Below are 19,889 nucleotides of genomic sequence, written 5' to 3' on the forward strand. Positions count from 1 at the left end.
AAACTTGTTAACCCTTGTGCTATCCTAGGCACTTTACCATTGGGAGTTGGGTCATCTAGACCCACTAGACAGTGCTCTGAACCTTTCTTCTTCAATGATTTGTGATCTTCACTGGTGTCCATGGATTACATGAAATCTTTCCACCTTTATCCACCTTTGTCATGGTAGGGAGAACACGTCAATGTAAGGGGGGGGTCATCTGGACCCCATAGGATAGCACAAGGGTTAAAACGTTTAAACTGACAATCGCATCAAAAATGTGCAAAAAGTGTAGACTTCCAGCTGGAATTGGACCTAGACTGGCGTTTATTTCCTTCCTCAGAGTGCAGACGGCGTCAGCAAGAACCGTCAGGCATGTTTTCAAAGACGAGCAGAAGAGTTCTGCAGAACCTGACGTGTGCGATATCTGGGAAGTCCAAATGCATTCGATTCCAAAAGTAGCTTCTCTCTCCTCCCCTTTTGGAGCGGGGATGACGACGACCATCAGCCGCTACGCGCCGTCTGCTTTGTGGCTGAAACTTCCATGACTGGATTCTTTTGAAATAAATATCAATCAGAAGAGATTGAAAAACCAAACACTCATGTATGTGTCTTTACGTTAAAATGCCAGGAAAACACACAAAAGCAGAACAAGTTCAATAAAAACACAAAGTTGGAGCAAAAACTTTATTGGTTCTAGAAGCACACATGGCATGAAGCGGTCTCTGATTGAAATAATGAGAACATTTTAGAAATGTAAACATAAGATGATCAGAGCTGAAATGAAGGACGAGGGACGAATGTTGCTGAAGAGGGCCGAGGTAAGGCTGCACTTGGCTCAGTTGTGAACAAAACGAGGCGTCGGGTCACTAGAAATATACAAAACGCTGTGTCTGCTGTGAAACAACCAGACTGAAAATGATTTTTGTCAGGAAAGACATTTTTCACACAAAGGTTCTTGCAGGAAGCTTTCCATCCTTTAGAGCTCGATCGTGTTTCATTCAAAAAAACTGCTTTGAGTGAAAAGCTTTTGTTTTGAAGAGAAAAATCCCATTTCCGGACAGAAAAGGGTTGAAGTTGAGTAAAGAGGTGATTCAAACGTGTGTGGGACTTGAACACACATCCTGCAGCTTCCTCTGCAGTTCACTTCTTGTGTGTTTGTTGTGTTTTTCCACAAAATGTTCCGAGTTCTGGCTGTTTCCACATGAGCTGTTCTTATAAAACTATGAAAACAATAAAAACTAGGAGTTAGTGATCGCTCCATCATTTGCATGGAATCCTGGGGTGTTGAGTGAAAGCCCCCCCTCACCACCACCACCACACCTGGAGTAATGTTGGTGTGCATCAGATCAAGTGCAAAAAAAGGGATGGTTCCACTTTCCCAGCATCTGTCCCACCCCCCCTACAGGTGAGTAAAGACTCCCAACAGGAGAGCCCTTTGGCCTCCTGCTCTGTGTACACAGCACTGAATACACACACAAAGACATCTTGCATCACTGGAAACGGTCTGCCAGCTTTGGCCATTTCAACACGACAGAGGTCGCAGCAGCTCTGATTACTTGTTAGTGCAGAAGTGCAGGTCTGAATCCCAGCGCTGTGGGGGGACGGGGGGGCGCTCTGAGAAATGCTGAGGTGAGTCCGGCGCCGTGGTTACGCAGCGCTCAATCACGGTGGCGGGGATCCTGTTTGTCTCTGAGTTTTGGAGCTGGTGTCCTGCAGAAGGTCCACAGCTCCCTGACTCCCCCTGGTGGACTCATCGGTAAAGTGCCAGAACGCCGCCGTTTGTCCTGGGATCATCCACAGAAACGACCCCCCCCTTCTGTTCTGAAGGGTTTTTGATAAAAGTTTCTTTATCTATAAGAAAGAAAGAAAAAAACGAGCAAAAAATGTAAACCACATCCAACAAAAAAACAACGTATTTTGGTTCAATAAACTAACGATGTGTGATTATTAATAATAATAAAAGTTAAACTTTAAGATGGTGTTTGGGTTTTGTCCCAAAGATAGAAACCTGATAGAAACAGTTTAACAGTGAAGTTGGTTTCTTCTAATGCAGGTCTTGATAATATGTTCATGTCAGAGTTAGTAGCCGCGGTTCCATGTGCAAAATGTCTTTGATCGGATTAGAATTGAACTGTGTACATGGGCCCAAAGAAACTATAACAAACGTTTACATACGCCACACTTTCAGTCGGAATAAACCATGTGCACATGTGCAGAACTCTCTGAAATACCAGAAAGGACTGTAGAAGAAGAAATACTGAGTTCTGTTGTAAACATACAAAGCTGCAGCATAGAGAGAGATGATCTGTTAAACATGATTTATTATTGTTATGCTTGTTCGCTCATGATGTTTATTTACTTTATTTTGTCTGGACATAACTGGTAACATGAATCCAGGTGATTGTTTACACGGTTTCCCTGGACTGCGCTGATTTCTGCTTTGAAAAGCCGCCTCCGTTTGCTCAAACGCCGTCTTTAAGCCGCTCTTCTGCTTGGAGACACGGTTCTCCTGAGTTCTGCAGCTCGCTCACGCAGACGGACGGACGGACTGCGGTCCGAAGCCTCCTCTGGAGCGCCACACCGTAACGAAGCGCCCTCCCCTGCCCCCACACACAAAGCTACAAGTGCGGCTGCTCTGCTCAAAGCCACAACGTCTACGCATGACGCAAAGCCAGGGCAGTAGTGACCCATGATTGGAATGAACTGTTTACATGCATCACAATCGGAACCACAATCAGCATAACCCACCTACCCCCATCGGAAGGAAATATTGATCTGAATGAGTCTGATTGGAGCAGAGTATTCAGAGCGGCATGTTTACATGACGCATTTTTATTCTGATCAGGGGTTCATTCCGATTACTTTAGTCCATGTAAACACAGCTACTGTTTGCATGTGCGTCTGCCTCTAACCTACACTTACTTAAAATTTGACATGAACGCCTAAATGTCTGCCCAACTTAAATATACGGTCAATGCAAAAAAACAAGTCAAACTGTCAATCTCACAAGAATTTAGAAACCTAAATTAGTACCTGTGTCCTAAAAGGCATCTGAAATTGTGCAGGAGTGCCAAACAAAAGCCTTGAAGAAGAAAAAACACAAAATTATATCAAATAAGTGGCAGGAATAATGGAGAGAAGTTGGATTTTTTTTAGCAAAGCCTGTAGAAGTAAAAAGTCTATTTTCCACCTGTTTTTTTGCCTTTTTTGTCACTTTCTCCTTGACAAAAAAATCCTGCGGCACACCAGCAACCCAAAAAATAAAACAAGGGAAACTCAATAGTCTGTATTAAACTACAGTCCGTCCACCATCTCATGCGCATTTCTGGTAATAAAAAACAGAAAGTTGCAACTGTTTTTCCTAAACGCTGCGATGGTTTTACATCATTATTTTCTACTGAATCAGTTAAACTTGCACAGGTGGTTCATTAGAAACCAATTTCATAACCTCACAAAAACCACATAAAAGGACATTCTGTCTAAACTGTAAATTATCTTTAAAAATTGTATTTTGTTACAACAAATCTACAACTACAGCGTATTTGAGAAATTTTAGACAAGGAGGACCAACATTATCTTCATGTTTAGAAGTTTAAATGTATTTACACAAAAACATGAACACGCTGAAGTTTTGTTTGTTTTTATTTTGTCTAAATCAAAAATGTAACTTGAACAAAAATGTTTCACTTTTGGGAGAATAAATTGTTTCAGTTTAGTTTAAATATGTCTGTTCACCTAAATCCTGTTCTTTGATTTTAATATTACTTTTATTAAAACTTAACTTTAAGGTTTTCAAAAGTGAATTATGTCTGAGATAGAATGAGGCCTTTAATCCAGACATTATTAGAAAGCAGCTGTTTCTTTTCTAAAGACGACTTTATGATCAAACACTGGAATCTCTGACTTTATTTCCTTTGTTCTCCAACAAAAACTTTGAAGGAGAAATTAACTGTTTATCTCCGATTCCATCATGAATATTTACAGACTCGTAGAACAGAAGTTTGTGTTTCTTGGTACGGCAGCGCGGCAAGCGACGTCGCCACATTAACCCAATGCATCTTGGGAGTTGTAGTGAAATGCAGCGACGCTGTTGCCGGACAGACTCACGTCTCTGAGTCTCACTGTTTGATTCATTTTTCACCAGCTCCAACACCGGATCCTGTGGGAAGCCACTAGGGACGTCCATGATTCGAACAGATCCCTAGCCCGGTTCTGCACACGTGTGCCACGGATTGCCCCCCCTCCTCCCTCCGCGCGCACCATTTGTCCGTTCACATCAAATTGGCTTCCTCCGCCTTTGTTTTAACACAAAGTCGCTGCTCGACGCTCGTCATGAAGTACGTTTAGAAACCTGGTGCCCATGTGGGAGGAGCTACCGTCAAACGGTTTTTCTCGCCCTTCTTATAAAAGACACTGAAGATGCTGAGAAATCCAGGATATTTATATTGAAGGGCTTCACAAAGACTACTCCAGTCTTTTCCGATGAACACGGAGCTGATATTCTGGTGATGATAAATGATTTTAGATCATTTCCCTCGGCACACCTGACCATCTCCTACAGTCAGGTGTGCCGAGGGAAATGCCCCACCTGACCATCTCTGAAGGTACCTGTTAGGTGTCAATCACCAGCCACCTCTCTGTGCTGGTCTGGATGTCCTGACCGCTCAGAGGTTCCCGCAGCTGCACTTTGACCTCCACCCGTCCGCCCGTGTGTTTCCGGCCGTCCATCACCTGACAGAAGCACGGCCAAGGTCACACGCTGAAGCTCCGCCCTCTGCTCCTCCTCCACAGCGTCACTCACCTCAACGATCTCCCTGATTTCGCTCTGCGCCTCCAGCTTGTCCAGCTTGACCAGCGCCGAACCGATGGGCTTGTCGCAGCGCAGGAAGCCCCTGTGAGGAGACAGGAGGCCGCTCGGTCAGTCTGAGGCGGCGGGGGAGCGAGCGGGAGGCTCTGGCGCCGTCTGTCCCACCCACCCTTTGTGTAGCAGATCCAGTTTGAAGCCTTTGGAAGCCACCAACCTCCTGAAGCCGCGGTGGTTCCGGTTGATGGTCAGCGTGAAGCTCTGATTGTATTCTGAAGGCGCGTGAAAATGGGAGTTTGGCTCATGCAGTAAACGTAGTTTGGTTTTTTAAAGTGAAGGTCATAGAGCCATAACACTTTATTTTTTCTGTACCTTTTTTTAAAGGTTTTTTATCAAACCTAGTGGATTTCTAGAACATTGTGACAACTTTTCATCCTTAGCGGATGAAAATTGCTTTTAGTGTCAAACAGTAAAAAGGAGATTTGCAGAGCTAAACAGCTGTCCTGCTGCCACACGCGTGTGCACGTGCACACGCAGCAGGATCCACCTGTTACCTGGAGAGTTCGTGTTCTTGACCACTGTGGTTTTGTGTCGCTGTGGTTGCTCCTGATCATAAAACAGAAGAAAGGCTGTCACTTCGGCGGGAAAAATGACCTTTCTTGATCTGTGCCTTCGGATTCTTACCGAGCTCGGGAACGGGAAGTCAAATTTGATGTACGCGTCCAGATAGTTGGACTGCACTCCTGGAAAAATAAGAACTTCACTTCAATCTTTGACTAAAACTTTCCCCTAAATGTGGAGTTGTGAAAAATGGTTTCACTGTTGGAACACTTGGACTGAGACGATCCGGTCCGTACCGTTAGGAGCCGGAAGATTCATTCCCCTCACAATGTGGACCACCATGTCGGTGCCGCTCAGGTCTGGAAAGATTCTGACCAGCAGAGAGAGAGAGAGAGGGGCGTCAAAAAGCAGAAACCGGGAGCTGACCTACCATCTGTTTGAGCCTCCTTTCCTAACACATCTGACCCCTCAAAGGTCAAATCCAACAGACGGCGAAGGCTGTAGGCTGTGGTCACATCCACATCCCTGATGCTGCAGCAAAAACTAAAGGCAGACTGAGAATGATGAGCTTCCAAGCAGCTAAACAAATACAATCAGAACAGAGCAGATCCTTTTGGAATTGTGGATCTAAAGATACATTAATACACAACCGCACATCTATACCTGAGGGAAAATTTAGAGTGACCAATTCACCTATGAAGCATGTTTTTGGACGGTGGGAGTCCACGGAGAAAACACGGGAAGAACATGCAACCCCCCCCACGGATGATTCTGGTCCAGGTCCTCCAGCAGGGACTTGAACCGGTGGACCACTGCTCCACCGTGCATGAAAACAAACGCATGTGCAGCTAAATTTAAGGATTTTTTAATTTATCCTTTTATCTATTTTTAGCTGAATTTGTTTTTAAAGTTTTCAATTTTCTTTTGATAAATTCATGTATTGAACCTGTTCAGGCTGTGGCCGTAGTTGGTTTAGTTTATTCTGTTGTTGTGTGTTTTGTGTATTTGTTTCTGTATCAGAGTGGGACCTCTGTGTTTTTGCGGATCTTTGTGTCTAATGATTTTCAGGTGTGGTGCATGAAGGCGTGGCCTTCAAAAGCACCACGTCGAACTCCAGCCTGCGACATGGAAGCCCGGCTGCAACACGCCTCCACTGCAGCTTTTGGCGCTCTTCGCCACCTGTTTTGTTGTGTGTTGTTTTCTAGTATTTTGTCGTTTAGTGCCCACTCCGTTAAGTCTTTTGGTTTGTAGTCATGTTAAGTGAAGCTGTAGGGGTGAACTGCCATTTTCTTTAGTACTTGTTTTCTCCTGTTTTTGTTAGTCTAGGGAAGTTTGTCGTTGATTTCCCTTTTCTTTCATTTCCAGGTAAGATGACATGTTTCAGTTAGGTGGGGGTTTGTTTGTTATTTTGGCCTTGGTTCACCCTGAAGCCTTTTTGCGTCTCTTTAAGTTCTTGTTGGTTTGTATTAATCAGTTTGTAAATACATTTGTTATTTGTATGGAGACATTTGTTTGTTGTTTTTGTTCATTTGAACTTGGTGCCCAAAAACAATTATTTTCATGTCATGCCCCTCGACGTCCCCCTAGACAACAAATGGGGCAGAACATAATGAAACCGTGACCCAAAAAAGTTTGAACCGGAACAAGAGGAGAGTGAATCGTTGCATCCCGTATGTGTGTGTGGGTGTGTGTGTGAGATCATGTTGAACCGAATGTCGTGCAGTGCAGCCCTTTTCTTGTTGCTTCTGTTGTGATTGACAGGTGACAACAGGAGTTTGACATGTCAACGTTTGGCTGAGGAACATCCAGCGGCCCCCGCAGAACATGTGACCCTGTGAGGCGGAGCGACTGTCGCACGCCGCCGTTAACCAACGCCGCCTTTATTCATCTGAGCCCATTCATATTCACAGCAATAGTCCTGTTATCAAAGCACATGTTCACAACTTTCACACCAACCAAGGCCCCCACACTCGCTGGCACGGTTACCATGGGAACAGCAGTACACAAGTGCATTTAGAGCTGGTTAAATGTCAACCACGTGGTTTTGTGTTACACGCGTGCAGCTATGATGCAAACCATCACCTTTCTAAAGCAACACAGAATAAAGAATATTGAATCCCTTTTAGAGACTAATGTCTCATCAGGACACACCGGTGGAAGTTTAAGGGGGGACAGAAATCAACACCATTATTCACTTTTCTGTTCTTATTTATAAAATCACTGCTTTTTTGTGGCTTTAAGTCTGAGCCAGAATTCGGCTTTTGTACCATAAATGTACATCTGAACTGGAATGACAGAAACCCTTCCTTAACCTCATTAAAAACACAGATCTGACAAACGTAAAACGTTTGCTTGGTTGACCTAAAACCCACTCCGTTGGCATGGAAACAGTACCCTAAAGGATGAATGATGCAAGAAATTTGGAGATTTGCTTGATTTATGACAGTATTTATCCTTAAAATTCACTTTTGCCATTAAAAGACAAGAAAACTGTTTTCAAATCTTCTTTTTGAAGAGAACATTCAAGATATTACTTTTTATCGTTGCATCAAATTAGATCATTTTGAAAATATGTAAATTCACTCTCATGTAAAATCCCTCCAATAAACTAACGTTGACTAATTATAATGTTATGAAGAATAAAATCAATGGAGCTCACTCTGCAGAGGATGAACACCAAGCAGTTCAAAAGCGAATGGAGGCCAAAAGGCTGCATGGATTTCTCCTCACCTGACCGTGCGGAAGGACTTCTCCTCAAAGTGATGTTTAGGAGGCGGCAGCCCCTGGGCCTGAGCCAGCTTCAGGACCTCCATGCTTTTCTTACAGTCCTCTGCCATCTTCTCAAACCTGAAACGGACACACCAACACCGTACTGATGTCCCATCATGCTTTTGTTCTCCAGCAGACGTTCATGACATACATGTATGAGGAGGAGCATACTTTGTCGTTTCTGCGACGTTTCCCAGGTGTGTGAACTGCTTGGAGTGAGTCAAACATTTCTGAAAACAGGAGAAATCTTCATCATTTTCCCGCTCCGCTGTGTTTACAGATGGAATGAAGCATCCAAAGTGTGCTTATGTATCCAAATGACTTTAAATTAAAACCACAAAGGTGGTAAAGGTGACATCCTGCAGAGATTCACATTTCCTCTGAAAATATTTGACATCAACTCGGATATATGCATAGAGTTGATTCTGGAGGTTGTACCTCGTGCTGATCTCTCAGCATCTTGGCGAGTTGCGAGTAAACCTCCTCAGCTTTCTGGGAGAGCTGCAGGTCGCTGTGATGGACCAGGATGAAGTCGTCCTCTTCATCACCAGGAGGCGACGGCACCTTGAAAGCACAAAGGCAGCAGGTTCAGTTCCAACGGCACCGCCGTAACTCATCTGATAGAACGCTTTACCTTATGAAAACATTTTCATGTTTTATTCCTTATAAATACAATAAAGACAAAAATGCAGGAGCTGGTTTCCTCAGTGAGAGGCTCAGCTCACCGTGCTGATGTCCACAGACTTCCCGCTGCGCGTGGCCTCGATCATTGGATCAAAGCCTTTGGCGGTGCGGAGAAGGTTCTTGGCCTGCTCCATGTCGTTCTTCTGCTTGGCCTGCAGAGCTGCCTTCATGAACTGCTTCTTCCGGTTCTCCAGGAACTCCAGCTGCTGAACCGCTGGATCACGCACAGAATCCACCGTAAGAAAACAAAACAGCTGCTTTTCCCATCTCCCGTTTTCCTTTTGAGGCCGACCTGCAGGTGAAAGGCCGTCCCTCCGAGTCGTTCGGTCAGGTGAGGCTGATGGAGGTCTTTTCTGCCCCTGAACTACCTCTGGAACCTCCAGTGTGGGCCGTTTGGAATTTTCTGGAATAGCAGCCTTCAACTGCAGGAAAAAAATCCTGAACAACAAGCCAACAGTGAAACGACAGTGTGATATAAGACGGAGAGCCCACCTCTTCCCCCTTGTCATCATCATCATCATCATCTTCCTCTTCGGCAGCGTCCGTGGATGCAAGCTTGTTAGCAGCTTCAAGAGCAGCAATAAAACCTTGTTCGGCTCCTTCTGCCTTTTGGCCCGGGATCGGAGGAAAGCCTGAGGAAAATCCAAAGGTTAATCAGGAAATCGGTGGTTTGCAGAGGAACGGCTTTCCCTCGCCTTCACCGAACAAAAGACAAAAACAATCCTGCACACGTGTCAAGGCCACAACCGGCCCACCAGATCATTTTATACTGCTGTTATTACAGCTGTGACGGTGTGGGATTTTGATCACCGCGTGATGAACCAGCAGGGGGCGCGGCGGCGCGGTTAACCCCCATTCAAAATGGACTGATTTGTTTAGCTTTTGTTGAAGAGCACAAATTATATTTCCAGGTTTTTTTCTGCAGCATGTTCATATTTGTATAATTTTGACAGGAGATATTTTATGGAGATCAAAATCTTTTGGGAAATTTAAAATTTACGTTTATTCTTTTAAATAAAATACCAAAAAGTAAGGAAATGTGAACATTTTTTCTTTTAGGGGGTCCATTTATTTCTAACTTGAATAATTTTGACAGGAGAGCAAAATACAAGTTATTTTATGTTTAAGATGATTTATTACAGAATACCATAATATTCTTGTCTGTTTTTACTGTGACACCCCCCCCCCCCCCCCTTCCCTAAACCCCTTCGATAACTTAAACTCACCTGGAGGAACAGGCAGCTCGTCGAAGTTGACCGGTTTCCCTGCTTTATGAGCTCGTATGGCACTTTGATATTGCTGTGGGGGAAAAAACAAAAGATTTTAGCATCTAAACCACAAAGCTGTTGTTGGGAGACTTTTAATGTCCTCAACAATGTGACACAGCAAAAGCTAAAGATGTTTCTAAACCTCGCTGTTTCTGACACACTCCTCTACTGAAATCCTTGCAGACGGAGTCCCCCCCCCCCGTCTTTGTACCTTAGCGATGCGGTCGTGCATGCGGGCCTTGCGGTCGTCTCCAGCTGCTTTGGCCTGAGCCGACGCCTCCGCATACTTGGCTCTTCTCTGCTCAAGAGCCTCCAGAGCGTCTTTGGGAGCAGAAGGAGCAGACTGGGCCGTAGAGGCTGAAACATTTTAGATCGTTGTTTTTTTAATGTGCTACAATGTTAACGGGATAGGGTTCCCGTTGAAAGATAGACATTCAGAAATACGATGACACAGCCAGACATTTAGGAAAAAAAACAAATCGGATTGTATTGTTCCCAAACAAAAGAAAGAACACATCAAAATTTTGCTAGAAAAAACGCCACTACCCTCCCTGGAACTGGAACCCCCCCCCCAAAAGGATAAGCTTAGCATCTCCCACAAACCAATTAAACAAACGTTTCCACATTTCTGCTACATTTTCACCTTTGCATGGCAAACGTCATTCAGAAAACAAAAACTAAAATTTGGAAATATTCTAAACAGAATTTTGACTTTTGGAAAACAAAAATAGGCCTAATTTGGAAACATTAAAATCATTCACACAGGGGGAAAAAATAAAGAAAACCTAATCATTTCTAAATGTGACATCACTTCCTGTTTTGCATGTGATTGTAATGCTATGTCCGAATTCCCACCCTAACCCCTATCTAGTGCACTAGATGGTGCGTTTGCCATATTCTAGTGCTGTGAAAAACCAGCGTGCATCAATGCTCCCAAGATCGGCGAATATAACCACAATGCATTGCGTCTGAACAAAGTTTTTTTCCCAAAAACTGTATTTAAATGTATTTTTTTAATAAATCATCAACATTTTTATCTTCAAAAGACAGTGGACCCATAAATAATTGTGGCAAAACGCATTTAACTTTGTGAAATCAATGAAATCATATCCACAATTAAAAAAAATAAAACTAAAAAGTAGTGAGCATGGTGTCTGAATTGCTTTTAGAATTCAGGGCACTATATCGTTTTTTTTTTAGTAGTTAGGGTGGGAATTTGGACATCCTTCAGGGGTCACCACAGCGAATCAGCTTTCACCGATTCATTCAGGTGGTTTGGCAGAGCTGGGGACCGGCACAGGGGGACCCAGACTTAGCCTAGTGGCTACATAGTAAGGCAGTAGCATGAAGGGTCTTTCCCTAGGACCCACACTGGATGAACCTCATTCCCACGTGCCGGTTCTGCGCTTAACTAACAGAGCCATCTAGCCGCTCAAACAAAACAGTGGTGAAGCTCGAGTGTTTTGTGTGGGTGTGCGTGAGAGCTGGGTGTGTCCGGTGCAAACGACAGACACTGCTGCTGGACTGAGAGATAGGAGGGAAAAAAAGAAAAACAGGCTGGCGTTCAGGCACTGTCCTACAACCTGGGGCGCTGCGCTTTCATAATTAAAAAAAACACACACAAAAAAAAAACTACAAATCCTTTTTTTATTGTAAGTATTTGGATTATTATTCTTATGGGTGCATGAATTTATGTTTGAGCTTAATTCTGCCTGGGTAAAGTTTTAGATTTAGACAGTTTTGAAACAAAAGAGTCTTATAGATGAATAACACACATAGTCGTGTATTTTATCAGAATAAAGTAAAATCTGACATTTCTACTGGGGTCATTGTTACATTTGCTAAATGAAGAGGTCCCAGGATGGAGACCTGAGGAACTCCTGTGGCTGAGCTTAAGGACCTTGGAGGTTTCCACCTGTAACACTGGAATCTACACGTCAGACCCAGTGATAGTTTGAAGACAGTGAAATGCTGATAAACCTTTCATATTTGACTAACACAGAACACGTTGTACCTGCGGGTGCAGCAGGCTGAGGGTTTGGCACAGACGTGGGTTCATTTCCTGCAGCAGAGGCTTCTTCAGCATCTGCACAGAAGAACCAATCACGATCTTAGATACAAAACATGCGGTTCCACGTGCACATATGGGACACGTGTCCGCGCTCTGAGACGCTCCAAACTTGTCCTTTTAAACTTGCATCAGAAATGGGAGCAGCGAGCAAGAAAACTCTGATTATGAACCCTCTGTTCAAAAGAAACACAAAAATGAGCCGTAATTAAAATGTGGGAGGAGTTTCAGACTAAACTGTTAACTTCTTTAAGGATTTAGTTACCGGTAGTTCACTAAGCATCAAATATCCACATTGTCTTAAAGGGCCTTTATCATGCTGTTCTTAAGCCTGTGTCCAAACCTTTGGTCTGTACTGTATATCCATGAATATGATCATATTTTACCTTTGACATAATAAAGAACGATTTTTTTTTAAAATAGGATTATATTCACACTTCATTTTCCTACCCCAAAGTAAGAAGCCTCAATCTCTGAGGCTCCGCCTTTCTATCTTAGTGGGTGCCGCCCATTTTATGACGTCAACCTAGAGTCGACTTCGGCAGCGTGTCTGAGTTTCACACCTATGAAAAACAAACTTTTTACAAAGATGGATGTGCATATTGTTCATGTGAAATGAAAGCGTTTAGCCGTCGCCGCTAACTCCATGGAGAAAGTGGGCGTGTCTGTTAGCCTGGGGGCGGGGCTGGCAGTGCAGACTCTTCCTGGAAGGGGCTGTTCCCACTTTGTGATGTCACAAAGTGAGGACACACTCGTTTTGGTGGATTGGGAGGGGCTGGTGCTCAGAGAGCAGGTTTTTAGAAGAACACTCAGTGATTTGTGAATGGATCAAAATACCACTTTGTTTTTCGTGAGGAACGAACATCACAACACACTTAAAAGCTCCAATTTTGCATGATAAAGAGGAGAACCTCTGATGCCAGCGCTCCTCACCCTGTCCTGGAGAAGGAGGAAGACCACTGAGGTCAACAGCTTGTCCTTTCTCCAGCGCCTCGATCACTGCATCGAAGTTCTGCGAGCAGAAATAAAAGACAAACACGGTCTTTGTCATCATAGACAAGTTCCACATTCCTCTCAGAGAAGTGCTGCAGTCTGAGCGGGAAACGCTGACAACAACGTAATCCTCACGTCCTCATTTCCTAGACAGACATTGATGAGTTTTGTCTGGAATTGAAGTAAAAAAACAATCTGAATCTACAATGCAGCTGCAGCTTAAATGCTGAAACATTCCTTACAGCAAATATTGCAGTTCCACCATCAGATCAGCTGCTAAAGCTTTTCTTCTGTTAACCCCTATCAACAACAAACACATTTTTGACATTTACACAAACCTTCTTAGGTCAGACTAAAAGACATTTTTAATATGTATTTGAACAAAACAATGATTGAGACTGGAAAACAGCACAGTGGTTCTCTCACCCACCCACCTTACTAGCCTTGAAGTAAAGCTTGGCTTTCTCCACGTCTCCCTGCTTCTTTGCCCTCAGCGCTGCTGCTTTGTACTCTCTCTGCCTCTCCAGAAGATGAGTTTTGGTTTCATCACTTCCTGTGAATAAAAGGAAAAAGTCTATTTAAGGCCATCGTGGAGTCAGTCTGATCTGCAGGTACTAGAACACACCCATTCTTCACGTCTTCCCTCATAGTTTAACATCGAGTTGTACAGTGTTCCCTCGTTAGACCTAACCTTTCGTGGTCTCTCTGTTTTTGGTGACTTTTTTTCGTGTGTGGCTACAGTGCAGTGTGTGGCTGTTGAAATTGTCTCCTCCGTGGCGCGTTTCCTCTACAGAATGTGTTAAATATGCCACATCGACAAATCTGGATTCATTTTTCTTTAAATGTTTGACCTTTAAGACTTTGAACAAGACAGAAAAAGAGTGAAAATGTTCACGTCTGTCTGAGAAAAGTCTAGAAAGTGTAAATAATACTTTGTGGATTTGACCTATCGCAGAGATTGACCCCCACAATAAACGAGGGAACGCTGTTCACCTAAAGCCTTTAAAGTTTCCATGCATTGCTGCACGTCTTAAAGCAGCTTCAGCCTGGTCCCTGCTGACCACTCCATGTTTTAAAGTGACCCCAATGCACGAAGCTACAGAATGGAATTCAGGTTCCAATGTACACGTCAGCAACCCTGGAGCCATAATACTTCCTCCCCTGTGTTTATGATTATGTCCCATCTTTTGGTCCCTGAAAATGGACTTTATGTTGTTCTATTGGGTCAAAACCTTTTCATGTTTTTTTCTAATCTGCTAAATAAGGAATCACTCAGAGTGTTTAATGTTCAGAGCTTCGTTTCTCGCGGGTCGTGTCATTACTCGTCTCACAGCAGGGTTTTCATGTGGAAACGTACCGGCGGCCTGTCTGCACTGTGACGAATCTGAAGAAGACGAGCTGCAGCTGACGGGGGGCGGAGCTGCAGAGGAAGACAGCCCCTCTTCACTGCTGGCTGCTGTGGAATCGGGCACACCAGGAAGCCCCGTGGGGTCCTCTGCCTCTGCATGCCGTTTCTGCTCAGGGACGGCAGGAACAGGGGGGGCAGCGGGCCGAGGCGCAGCGTTTGGAGCTCCGGTGGCAACGGGTGGAGGAATCTCCGCCTCATTGATGGGCTTTCCCGTTTTCACCGCGGCCATCATCGACTCCAGAGTCTGACAAAAGAACAGAAGTTACATTTTTAGACTGCAGGACATATCCTGAAATGTAAGAAAGAAATTTGATCACAAAAAGAAAAGGTTCATCTTTTGATCAGATCAGCAAAGGTGTAAATAATAAGATGACATTTTTATTTTATTTCAGTCGACTGAAAAATGATCTGATATTCTTCATTTGACTTTTTTTAAGCTTTGGGCAATTGACCCGAAAACGTTTATTTTTACTTTTATTTTGCAGAGTTGTGAGAAAACCAAAGCAACAAAAGATAAAACTGCCAAACTGATGAAAATAAAAATAAGAAACTTGAACTTCTCTTCTGTGTCTTTGACCAAAACCTGGAAAGGTTGGTTAATTTGGAAAGGATGTGTTGGTCCTAAAAGAGGAGCTTCAAACGTCCGTCCTCATCAGGCTGAGCTTCACCGACCTTTAGGCCGCGATGGTATCTCTTGGCTTTGGAGGTCTCCCCTGCAGTCTGGGCGTTCTGCAGAGCGCTCTTGTACAGGAGCATCCTCTGCTCCACCGTGTGCTGCAGGCTACCCGGCGCTGCAGACGACACCGTCACTTCCTGCTCCTTCACACAGAACACACCACAGCTTTAATAAATAAATAAATAAATAAATAAAAATAACCTTCTGCCTGAAAGACAACAGAAGAAATCTAAACAAGGTTGAGAAAATGTTTCCTTCAATTCCAGTCTAGAATTTTCTCTTCCTGAATACTTTGCATAAAAGGCAAAGCACTCCTAACTTTCCTCAAACAAGCGGGCGTGTCGGGAAATCTATGAGCAGGACGCACGTTTATGGTTGAAGGTAGTGAAACTGCCATATCATCTATAGTTTTCATCTGTCTTTTGGGGAACGACGACAGAAGACCACCAGGAAGTGGCGAGGACTCGCTCGGTGTGTTGTGTACCTGCTCCACTGAGGTCTCTTCTGTTGCCGCTTCACTGCGTGCAGCAGTTGGACAGGAGGAGGAGGAAATGTCTTCAACCTCACCGACCTCCTCGCCCACCACTTCCTGCAGCTCCGCCTGATGGAGGGCAGAGTAAAGATCGGTTAGTCGACGGCCTCGTCTGTTCCATCGTCTGACTGGATTTAAGCTGAAAGGTGTTTCCGTAGAGTCTGCCTGACGAACAAAATGATTTTGCATGTCATAGGAGGAAACATGATTACAATTGATGAAAGAGTAAAACCACTTTTTTTTAATCTATTTATAAATATGTGACTTGAAGAATTGTGCACGGAGAATCCGTTTTTTGAAATCACGAGCCTGCCAACACCCGCAAATGTGACCAGGCCTTGACTTGTTGAGGGTTTACAAAAACAGAATCCTCTTACATTTAACACATTTGCACTTTTTAAATGACACGAATCCAGATTATTTAAGAAAAGCCAGGGATTTTCCTGCAGCAAATAATTAGAATTACTTTTATTATGTTTGTTTGATTGAAACGGAGCATTTAACCCCGTATGAATAAAAACAGTCCTGATTTTTATTATGTTTTTCATTGTTAAAAAACTTTTTGGATCAAACAATTAAAAAGGTTAACTGTTAAAAAAAACCAAACAGGACCAAACAGGACCGAAAGGACCAAACAGGACCGAACAGGACCGAACAGGACCGAACAGGACCGAACAGGACCAAACAGGACCAAACAGGACCGAACAGGACCGAACAGGACCAAACAGGACCAAACAGGACCAAACAGGACCAAACAGGACCAAACAGGACCAAACAGGACCGAACAGGACCGAACAGGACCAAACAGGACCAAACAGGACCAAACAGGACCGGCCTCCTTCATCACTTCATCCGAGGAAGTCTGCTGCTCCAGCAACTTCCTGCAGATGTGACTTGAAGCAAACACTGAACATCTTCCAGCTCACGTCGGCAGACTTAAAACCCACTCCCATCATCTTCTGATCCGTTTTCAAAGCGTTCCCAGACGTCTCGGATTGTGATGACGATGCAGTTTTTAGCCAAAAATGGATATATAGGACATCGTTTCTGCAGAGCGGCAGGAGTTCAGAGCTCTAAGTTGTGGGCGGGGCTGTTGGTGAGGAGCAAGCCCACCCCCGCTTCCCATCACCCATCGATTGACACTCTCTCCTGCTAGCTTACAGCCCCTCGCGTCCCCCAACCTAACATTAGCGCTGCAACCAGAATTGGCGAGCGACATCAGAGCTATGCATCCGTCCAGTTCTGATCCAGATTCCAGCTAAACGAGGAAAACAAAAACGTTCATGGATCTGTTTGTCTGCAGGTGGATGATCAGAATGGAGCAGAGCTTGTGGCCCCGCCCAGCGTCACAAACATGACCTTTTTTCAAACTCAAATTTTTCCCCCCACTTCGGATTCACAACAACTTGAATAAAGAAAAATTTAATTTTAACCTCAATTATCTTTATCCATGTCCTTCCATCATCAGAAAAATGCTACAATAACACCAAAAACACCATTTTCATCGGAGTGTGTCTTAAATCTTCAACAAAAAGTACTTAAGTTAATTAAAATAAAATAAAAATCACACCTTTTCAATCATTTTGATTGGCAGCAACAAATAACGTCATGACATTTTAAACAAATAATTAATAGAAGGCAGAAAAGCACCAACCAACAGATCGTCATCATCGTCAACATCCTCATCGTCATCCTCTTCATTCAGGTCTTTCATACACTCCTCGGCCATTTTTGCTATGTCCTCCATGGGAAGGGGACCTACAACATAAACGTGGCACATAGTTATCTAGAAGAAATCAAGAAAAAAATAAATGATATTACTGATAAGGTTTGTATTTGATCGTAAAAGACGCATACAAATAAAACAGTCAGGAGGAAGTGGGTAGGGACATTTTTGTGGATGTAAACAGCCAGTGTACTCTCATGGCCAGGACCCCCAACGGCCCTTTCAGACACGTATTATAGACATTGAGCTTCACCACAACTGCGTCAGAGAAGAACCATGGAGATCATGGAAAAGACAGAGTGAGAGGTGTGGCTAAGTAAGTCAGTAAGTAAGTAAGTAAAAGGAAGGATCTGTCTCCTCTAGTTCGGAACCGCGTGCGAGGGACCATGAACAGGTTCTGATCCGCAGACCTCAGTGCACGAGATGGTCTGTAGGGGGCGATCAAATCAGAAACACATGGAGGAGCTTGAGAATGAAGGGCCCTAAAAGTCAAAACTAAGATTTTGTAATGATTACGGTAAGCAACCGGGAGCCAGTGCAGAGCTTTGAGGATCGGGGAGATGTGATCTCTTCTCTTGGTGCGGGTCAAGATCCTCGCAGCAGAGATCTGGATCAGCTGCAGGCGAGACGGCTCCTTCTTATTCAGACAGGAAAACAGACTGTTACAGTAGTCTAGCCGTGAAGAAACAAAGGCATGGATAAGAAGTTCTAGATCTTCATATGACACCATTTCCCGTAGTTTAGAAATATTCCTCAACTGGAAGAAACAGTTCCTGATCAGCGACATATCTTTGTCAGAAATGGAACCCAAATTTCTAAGGCTGGGTTTGACAGCCTGGCCAAGAGAACCCAAGTGCTGCTTCATCCCTGGCATAGCACCATCAGGGGCAATAACTAGCGTTTCTGTTTTCTCTGAGTTTAGCTGCAGAGAGTTTTTACAGAGCCATCTGACTTAAGCAGCTCATCAGAGAATCCAGCTTGTGTGTCTCTCGCACAGATCCGCCGTTCTCCGTCCTCTGTTCCTGCGGCACAAAGAGGATCAGCCCTCTGTGGAGGATCTGGACTCTGTGGCTGGTGGCAGCGTAAGGTAAACATCAGCTCCACCCGTTTAAAGGTCGGTGAACTTAAGCTAACACCAGCATAGGAAAAGGATCACGTCCCTTTGACCTCATTTGTTTTCATGCCACCCAGACCAGCCCTAAAGACCAACAGCTATTCATAGTTACAGCTGGGACAAACACACCTACGACAAAAGAATTTGATCAGACTTTAAAACTTAAAAATGCAATGATAGTGTAATAGTGGATTGATTGGGTTTCAGGTGGGGAGTGTGGGTGATGGACGGAGCTCCTGTCTCCTCAGGGATGCTTCCGTTTCCTGCTGCAGATGCTCAGAGGGTAAAACTCACTCCTGCCCTTCGGCTTGGCTCTCCCTGCAGGAGCATCTCCAGTAATGGCAGCCAGCTCAGCCTCCAGGTCCGGGTCGTCCAGGTTTCCCTCCATACCCGACATCATCTCCTCAGGGTCCATGTCAACAAACAGACCCATCTGGAAACACAGCAGCCCACATTCAGCGTGGGCGCTGGGATCAACAGTCCCGAGTGGGAGGACGTGCAGACAGACACGTGGATCATGTTACCTGTTTGGCCGCAGCAGCCCCCTGCCCTTTGGGCATCGGTGCTCTTTTCTTTTTCCCAAACATGATGTCTAGAGTTTAACGATCCGCGGAACTCCCCAACGGCGGACGCTACACACACGAACACGGGGCAAGCATGAGGAAGTTCTGGCTCCTGCGCTGCTCCTCTCCGCGGCTGGAATCATGTGACGGACCGTCAGCTGGCTCCTGACCACGACCCGCCAACTCCTGACGCACGACTTCACCCGGCCGGCTAGCAGCTAGCTAACCCGAATCTGTCGCCAACTCAAAAAGTTTCCCCGACAACCGGAAGACGCCTGTCCCGGTCACCGTCGGTGAGCGCCGCGAGGAGAGTAAAACACCGCGACGCCGCCGCACACCTTTACCTGCTCGTCACCGCGTCGTCGGGAACTTTTCGAACGAACTATTTTCGTTTACTTGACATCCCTTTTTGAGTACGCATGCGCAAAGTGACCATGGGTAAACCCTGAGTCATGTCTGACAGCAAGTCTCAACTTCGCGGAGGAATCCTTTCTATTTCTATTCAATTACAAAAGCGCATCATATTATTTGGAGTAGTTTCTGGTGATAATCTATTTGATTTGACATTCAATATTTTATTAATATCTGGGAAATTTTTCATTCACAAGATCAGATTTTCAAAAACCTGACCATTCTTCAATACATTTAATAAAGAGATCAGTTTATATTTTAAATCTCTGAAATTAATGAAAAACAAAAATGTAATAAAACTGTCTATTTTCACTGAAGATCACATGTTGT

General features: G+C 44.4%; 1 protein-coding gene across 3 annotated transcripts; it reads right to left on the reverse strand.

The window, feature by feature from the left end:
• Nucleotides 1-652: 652 nt before the first annotated feature.
• cc2d1b (coiled-coil and C2 domain containing 1B) lies at nt 653-19,612 on the reverse strand. Of its 3 annotated transcripts, XR_002875059.1 has the most exons (25): nt 19,110-19,172; nt 18,880-19,018; nt 17,400-17,503; nt 15,698-15,814; nt 15,210-15,356; nt 14,487-14,781; nt 13,564-13,682; nt 13,070-13,148; nt 12,083-12,154; nt 10,280-10,425; nt 10,027-10,099; nt 9,293-9,432; nt 9,093-9,222; nt 8,842-9,014; nt 8,555-8,680; nt 8,288-8,346; nt 8,078-8,194; nt 5,644-5,717; nt 5,471-5,529; nt 5,341-5,392; nt 4,959-5,058; nt 4,784-4,874; nt 4,591-4,713; nt 3,016-3,064; nt 653-1,833 (listed from the first exon to the last, which is right to left on the reverse strand). XR_002875059.1 is itself a non-coding variant. In XM_023964942.1 (24 exons), exons 1-23 carry the CDS (start codon nt 19,170-19,172, stop codon nt 4,594-4,596), a joined length of 2,595 nt encoding a protein of 864 aa, XP_023820710.1. In that variant the 5' UTR covers nt 19,173-19,612; the 3' UTR covers nt 653-1,833; nt 4,591-4,593. The 3 variants fall into 3 exon arrangements, 2 of the variants coding, with proteins under 2 accessions (XP_023820710.1, XP_023820711.1); XM_023964942.1 differs by lacking the exon at nt 3,016-3,064 and having other exon boundaries at nt 19,110-19,612; XM_023964943.1 differs by lacking the exons at nt 653-1,833; nt 3,016-3,064 and having other exon boundaries at nt 4,588-4,713.
• Between the last annotated feature and the right edge of the window lie 277 nt (nt 19,613-19,889).

The sequence above is a fragment of the Oryzias latipes genome, chromosome 17 (assembly GCF_002234675.1).
Source record: "Oryzias latipes chromosome 17, ASM223467v1".
Taxonomy (NCBI): domain Eukaryota; kingdom Metazoa; phylum Chordata; class Actinopteri; order Beloniformes; family Adrianichthyidae; genus Oryzias; species Oryzias latipes.

Excerpts from the sequence above, each read along its gene's own strand:
- cc2d1b (XM_023964942.1), bottom strand. The coding sequence starts at position 19,172 with ATGTTTGGGAAAAAGAAAAGAGCACCGATGCCCAAAGGGCAGGGGGCT. Across the intron at positions 17,504-18,879 it reads AGCCAAGCCGAAGGGCAGGA|GTCCCCTTCCCATGGAGGAC; the intron begins GTGAGTTTTACC and ends TTTATGTTGTAG. Across the intron at positions 8,347-8,554 it reads TGCTGAGAGATCAGCACGAG|AAATGTTTGACTCACTCCAA; the intron begins GTACAACCTCCA and ends TCCTGTTTTCAG.